The sequence below is a fragment of the Xiphophorus couchianus genome, chromosome 20 (genome assembly GCF_001444195.1).
Source record: "Xiphophorus couchianus chromosome 20, X_couchianus-1.0, whole genome shotgun sequence".
In the NCBI taxonomy this organism is placed as follows: domain Eukaryota; kingdom Metazoa; phylum Chordata; class Actinopteri; order Cyprinodontiformes; family Poeciliidae; genus Xiphophorus; species Xiphophorus couchianus.
Window position 1 is genome coordinate 29402932 of NC_040247.1, and position 7422 is coordinate 29410353.

Below are 7422 nucleotides of genomic sequence, written 5' to 3' on the forward strand. Positions count from 1 at the left end.
TCGCATGGCCACCGATATCAACCATATGTTGTTTCAATGGCATCAGCACATTTAGCAATGAATACATGAGGTTGATTGACAGCGCTAAGCCCCTCCTCCTGCCTATGATTGGTTGCTTTTGGTTGGGAGCAGTGTGTTTCTTCAGACGGCACAACACGGCGACAGCTTTAACAAATATGTAAAAAACATGGTTTTATGAAAGCTGCATACTGGAGCTCTAACTGGTGACAAGTTCTCTATGTCCCACTGGCATGTCAAGAGGACACACTGGTCTCTGAAGCTCTAACCTTTCTGCTGGTCATTGCAGCAGCGACGAGGACAACAAGCCTCTGCAGGGCAGCCAGACTTCGCTGGACGGCAACGTGAAGGAGAGCGACGACAGCCTCGTGGACTACGGCGAAGGCGGCGATGGCCAGTTCAACGAGGACGGCTCCTTCATCGGCCAGTACACGGTGAAGAAGGACAAGGACGAGACGGAGGGAAACGAGAGCTCCGAGGCCACCTCTCCTGTCAACGCCATCTACTCGCTGGCGTAGTGGAGCGGAGCCGCTGCAGGACTCCCCAACGCCTTTCCACACCTCACTGTACACAAGACACACACTTGATTATACGAGTATCTAAACACGGTACACGCAGAAACGCAGGAGGCTCTGTCTGGAGACTAAACAGGCTGTCCTCCGTAGAAATAAAGACGAACACGGGGGTGGGAGGGTGGGTAAGCTTAGATCACAAGCCTTTAATTTTCCGTTTCTTGGCTCTGATTACATGATCTGTCGGAGGCGAATGTTGGACGGAGAGGAGAAGTCGTCTCCGGAGCGCCTGCTCGTCTGCTCTTCACCCATGCAAAACTTTGAAGTGTGCCTTCAGTGGCGGCTTTGGATGCATCAGCAAGCAGTCTTGGTTTCTTTTGTTGGGTTTTCTGTCGCCCCCTCCCACCCTGTCATTTTGCCGCTGCTCTGCCTGAGATGCTCCTCTGAATCTGAATCCCCGAGTCCACTCCAACCCCATCCTGTGACATATCAGCCTCTCACCGTTAATCTGAACAAGATGCTGGCAGATATGTTTATCATATTGATACTTACTGCGCAGTGAACGATTTTCTTTTCTTCTTTGTTTTTGTTTTCCACAGCTGGTAGATGATGTATTGAATCCTAATAAATGCTGTACACAGTCCTGGCACACATTTTAGTGCCCCTTGAAACTATGCACAACCTCCATAACATTTTGAGTTTAATCTGGTATATGAAAACATAACATTAGGTTTCTGTTAGCCATCTTAAATCTGAAACCACGTGTTTTTATTGACATGTTCGTCTCCAATGTTCAATCCAACCTTTTAATGTCTTGTTATAAAAAAGAGAGAGAGAGAGAATCCAGCACCTGCACAGGCTTCAGCCCCTCTTGCATTCTACTGTAAAAAAAGTCCATCTTTTGAATAATAATGAGAAAAAAACTAATATTTTGGAGCATGATAGTAAGACATGTGCACTAAACAGAAATGGTAGTTTTAGCAAGAAACACCAAAATATCAAACCCAGTTAACTCCCTCATAAGCAGGCAAGCCACCACCGCTCTGTTTCTTTGTTGCCATGGCGCCTCACTTTTTTTTATTTTTTATTTTGAGTTCAAATGTGTTGCACACTATTAATAAAACATCAAAATCTGTAGCAACAACATTTGGGTTCATGACAGAAAAGGGAATAAAAATCTGCATCACACACACACACACACACTCACACATTGGACATTTTAGACGGTGAAAGCAGACTTTAAATTCTCCCTGTGGACAAAAAACCAAGGTGTGTCCAGATTTAAAGTGGGTTTATGCATCCTTTGGTTTTGCCTTACAGCCAACAGTCAGATGTTTGTCTCCACTATAAACCAAGCAAACGTCAATGAGTGAGATATTGTCACATCACCACGACATTTAAAAGCAGATAAAAATAGTGCATTTCTTTGCCTTCACATGACCTGTAAAATTGTTCATGTTATGTCTTAACCCACTGGATGAACAAATCCACACCTTTGTGTTTTTCTGCCATTTGCGCCTCTGTGCAGAGCCTTTATGATAAGTCATTTGTTCTCATGCTACTATTAAAGTAGAGGTTTTACAGTACGATCATAATTAACTGAATCGCTTTAAAATGACATATGCTAATATGATGTTTTTGAAGAGGAAGGCTCAGTATTTTACATTTGTCCAAGCTGATTGGTCGATTCAGTGTACAGTAAGAAAACAAAACAAAAAAATCCCCAGTAGGAATAATTTTGGTTCCTTTAAGATTACTTACCAAATTATTTATTCAGTGCATTAGTTTATTTTAGCCCTCAAGAGTGTTGCTCCTTCCACTCAACGGCACTATCTGAGGTTACGTTCACACAGCAGGCAAAGGCGACCCAAATTCGACTTTCCCCTTTTCCCCCCCTATATATGACCCATATCCAACATTTTCAGACCGAACCCGAAAAAATCTGATCTGTTCCACTTCCATATGTGGTACTGAATCACATACGTATCCAAAAGTTTTCAAGAAGCATCGGCGGTGTGAACCGTCGCGTCGCATTTTCTCTGACTTTTACGCCATTGATTCGAGACGTGCGTCGTAACGCTGCACCAAAAGAAGCAGCAGCTCTGGATGTAAACAATGTCTACTCTATGTCTGGATTATAGAGTAAAGAGAGCATTGTCTCTTTACTCTATAATCCTGAAAGTTCTCGTCTTGTCATGATCTTGTGACGATGCTGTCGGCTCCCACTGCTGGATAAATGTTCAGATTGATCCACAGACCGCTGCGTCCATTGTTACTGCCGTAAACAGAGCGCTGCTCTGTGACGTCTGCGTTCTTCTTCTTCTCCTGTGAGTCGCGTTGGGATTGTAAACCGTTCAAGTAGAAGTCGATTGTGGTCAGATTGAGTTAGTAATATGAATTAAAACAGAATAAATAAATAAATGGATTTGAGTATCTAGACCTGCTGTGTGAACATAGTCTAGCTCTTCAATGAATAACAGATTTCTTTCTTTTTTTAGTTAGCTTGGAACTCCATGTAAATATTTAATTTAATTTATATGTCTATTACAGAAATAGTATTAATATTAATTCTACATTATATTCATATTTAATTTAAAAATAAAACACACATTTTTGCCTTTTATGGTGGCTGCATTTCATTGTCAGAAATAGAATCACACCAAAACTTAAAAACAACTTTAGAAACATTTTGGCCTTTCAGAAACAGACATACACACATACACACACACACACACATACAAAACAATAAATAAACAAAATGTCGTTTTTAATAAATCAAAACAGCCACATTTCTGTCTGTTGTTCTGCTCCTGTTGTCACCATCATGTTTTTTTTTGCTGTGTGTTTATGTAATATAACTCCACCCACTGTACAGAAAATCTCTATTCTTATTTACTGTTTGGCAGTTATTCTGTACATGCAGGTCCTGGAAGAAGATCTCCGACCATTTTGTAAATAATTATTGTTTCTTCCCCTTATATGTTCTTATCTAGAAAGACAAAGTCACATGTTGGTATCCCCAAAGCATCTCTAGCCTGTGACAGATTACTTCGACTCTGTTGTGTTTGAGATCTGTGAGGCACCTGATGTGAACTTTCTCTCTGCGTCGCTGCCTTTACAGAGCCATCCGGCACTGTCAGGCAAAGCAGCAAGGCATCTCCCTGGCCTTTGATTCAATCGAATATCTATTTGGAATTAGCACAAAGATTTGCAGCAGTCCTGAATGACCTCAGACTGGTTTTACTTGGGGAAAGCCCTTCATTTTCTTCCAGGATCTCATTTGAAAGCCGCAAAGCAATGTTTGTATGCGCAGCCATGTTGTTGTCTCTTTACTCTATAAATGTTGGTAGCGCACATTCTTCCCGTTCGTGCGGGTCAGTTGGTACCTTTTCTGACAATTTATTTCGTTTCCATCCAATTGTCACGAGAATTTTGAACAAACTTTTAAATTTGCAAAAACGAAATTAAAAAGAAAATGCGAATGAGGCACATCTCCATCTACAAGTGTGGAACGAAGCAACCAGATTATGCAAACGTAATGTTGGACTTAGACATTTTTCCAGGTTTTGTGCCTCTTTAAGGCACAGACCCTCCATCCCAGGAGGCAAGGTTCGCTACGTCAGAACTTATTCAGCAAATGTCTTCATGCACATTCAGCATCTCTACTTTAGCGCATTGGCCTTTTATTCCCCCTCCCCAGAAAAGCCAACAGCTAAAAAATGTTTGCAAAATTGAGGAATTTATTTTTTCAAATTTTCTAATGCGATGCTTCAAAATGTGTATAAAAATCGTTGATGGAAAAACGGCCACTGTTTGCAAATCTTTCCTTCAACTACATACTAAAGGTTCTAAAATTAAATGTCATTTTTTTCACTCTTGTGCTATTCAGTGTAATTTAGTTGGTTACCTACCCGAGCCATCAGCATATCTCATGATCTGAATTGCTACAACAGAACGTGTTCCGGCTCCAATGCTTGTTCAGAGTTGTTAATAAGACCAAGAATAGAACAGGGCCTGCTGGCAAATTGCGTAACAGCCACCAATGAGAATTTTTGCACATAATTTCACTGTTTGTGTTCTCTAGCCAATCACACAATCAGGAAGTTCTTCCAGAAACCTTTGAGAAGGTTTCCTGTAAAAACGATTCGTGCATGTGCAGAACTGTGAGGAGGTGATCTTTAGACTAAAACACATTGCTCTAACAGACTGCCTTCCTCATTCACCCTCACTTCAAAACAAAATAAAATCCACATTATTCCATTCTGAAATCCATTTTTTCCCCCCCTCTGTCTTTGTGAAATTTTAATGAGTTGGATGAAGTCTTGGATGCCATTGTTCTGTAGTGTATTGTTGCTTTAAACTGACATGTTGACAAGCTTGAAACTGGAGCGGCAGCAGAAAGCAAGGAAAGGGAAAGCAGTGAAGGATCCAGCTTGGAACTTTCGTCCTTTTTTTCCCCTTCTCTTCAAGATGTAGTCTGGAAACGCTCATCTTGCTGCGTCTGCTTACATGTTCCTTCCTGAGTCGACCCCAGGGGCAAAAAAGTAAACCGGCTTCAAAACCGAGCAACAATCTGCACATTCCTCTATTCTTAGTTTGGTTCTCTCCCTCCACCCCCCGACCCCCGATTTGTTACACATTCTGAAAGAAAATGTAAATTTCTTTTTCTTTTTTTCCCCCTTCCTTTCCAAATGCTACAAACTTTAGAATACACCTTTGATTCTGGGTTTTGTACATGACTGATCACATGATGTATGGCTTTTTATGAACTGTCATATTTGCATCTCTCGTTTTTTTTACCTACCATGTGCATCACAGCAGCTTGTTAAAGTCTTGCTTCAACATGCAAAGTAAAGCGTTTGTAAAGTACTCAAGAAAAAAAAGTATACTCACCATATATGCGTGTATGAGATGTTGCAACTTCTGCTAGCAACAACTTCTTTATAGTAAAGCCATCTCCTTTTCTCTATGTCTGTCTTCTGATTTCTTTGGTCCTCTGGGATTTTGTTGTTTTATTGACTCTCCTCCTTTGTGGGGATGGTGGGAGTGGCAGAGTTTTACTGGAGGAGTTCTTCAGACCAATCCGTGATTTCTGTCACGTAATTTGTAGAACTTGTTTTGTCCCTTTGAGCTAATCAAACTTATGGTTTAATAAGCCAAGCAAATAGCAGCACAACTGTTTCTGCTTACATCAGAATGAGTCAAGATTATGGTTCACCTTAACATAACTGGATAAATGTGAAAGTGGTTTGAATTGAATAGTTTTGGAAATTAGGTTTAATTAGCCCTAAACTAATTAAAATGAGTTGGTGCAATAATGAATGCACAACTATGGCCCTTCATTCAACTTTCATCAGCTAAAGGTTTCACAAATCACAAACAGGTTTTAAATAGTATGTTATATAGTCCATGTTTGAGGAATCTGAGTATTGTTTTTAAGCTAGAGCATGCTAATGTCATTAGCCATTACAGCTTACAGATATTGTATCCCAACCATATTTCTTGAGAAAGTTTTAGCTTGCTGGTTGCTAGCTTATTCGAGGCTAGCGACAGTCTGGTAGTGCTAATGAGCAGCAGAGGAAGAAGCCAATCCGGTACGTGAGCAGCCTAGGCAACTCTAAACGCTAAGTTTAAACGAAGTGTTTGGGGTTACTTAAAAGATGCTGTATGTCTTTCCAATTCACTCCCAAGAAGGTCAACAAAATTAAAAATCCAGATTTGGAAGAACAAATCCACAAGCGCACAGTTATGTATCCTGTCAGATACACAAATGATGAGCATAAAGGAGCGTCTGACAGAATCAGCTAAGCTTTCTGTTTGTTTTCTGGGTTACAATGACGGACCTAAATGACCTCCACCGACCTCCGCTAAAGATGCTAGTTACAGCTTTAGACCGAAATAAGTGATTCACCCGACACAACGCAACCACTACAAGACAAATGGGAACTCTTCCACCGACGACTAGCATAACATAGCAACGTCAGAGACTGGTTACTGGTGGAAGGGTCAAATCAATCAATCTTATAAAGAGTCAAAAGACATTCCACTCGAAAACATCACTCAGACCAGCCCACAGAGACTGCAGACCCTGAGACAGAGATCACGTCAAACGGAGAGCGTGTAGCGAGAAGGCCTTGCACAAACTTCTGTCTCTCACTTCCCCTCCTCCCATGCGAGCTCCGTCCCTGTCTTCCACTCCTCCGTCGGGGCGGGTGGTGCCGCATGGCTAGCAGTGCTTCACTAAGCAGACAACTTACCCACACATCCAGCCCCAATTGGGAATTACTGCACAGGATGTCTAGACAAGCATGGTGGATGGGTGAAGGTGAATGGGCTGGGCGGGGAGAGCCGAGGTCAAAACAAGTGCATCATAAATTATTTAGTGGGGACACAAAGCAATCTTTATGAATCATTTAAATTCAGTGATTTATTATCTAAGGTGCCACTGAGGGTTTGGGTGTCAGAGAAGAACGAGGGCATCGCAAGTTAACAAATGTTCATGTATAAACACCCACATGTTCTCACACTTTGCTGCTTTAAAAGCTTATGCAAACATGTAAGAGTTTATGGTTATTAGCATGCTTTTATATTTGGTTATGATTGAGCTAATAAGGTGCTTTTCACAGTGCTGAGATTTGCTGCAAGATAACAGAATTACGATAATTAGAACCGTTTGGCTCATTTAGACTTTGCAATCAAAAACTATTGCAGGTCAAATTTGGATTTGGACACATTTTTATAGCTTTGTTTGATATAAAAGGTAACAGAGTATAAGCAGAATGCAGTTGTAAAATAGTGATATAATTTCTGAAGCTATCTCAGCCTGCGTGGCTTTATATTGAAAAGTAATACGTTGCCGGGATCAAGGGAATAGTGGCATAGCAGCATTAAA

At 41.1% G+C, this 7422-nt stretch overlaps 1 protein-coding gene across 30 annotated transcripts in view; it reads left to right on the forward strand.

Moving 5' to 3' along the window:
- Nucleotides 1–2237, forward strand: part of nfasca (neurofascin homolog (chicken) a) — a 104020-nt gene extending 101783 nt beyond the window's left edge. For 23 of the 30 annotated variants that reach the window (XM_028003610.1, XM_028003611.1, XM_028003613.1 and 20 more), the window contains one exon: nt 308–2237. In XM_028003610.1, coding sequence (XP_027859411.1) covers nt 308–536 — 229 coding nt within the window. In that variant the 3' untranslated portion in view covers nt 537–2237. The remainder of the gene's footprint in view (nt 1–307) is intronic. The other 7 variants (XR_003593688.1, XR_003593685.1, XR_003593687.1 and 4 more) reach the window with 3 other exon arrangements.
- The last annotated feature ends 5185 nt before the right edge of the window (nt 2238–7422 follow it).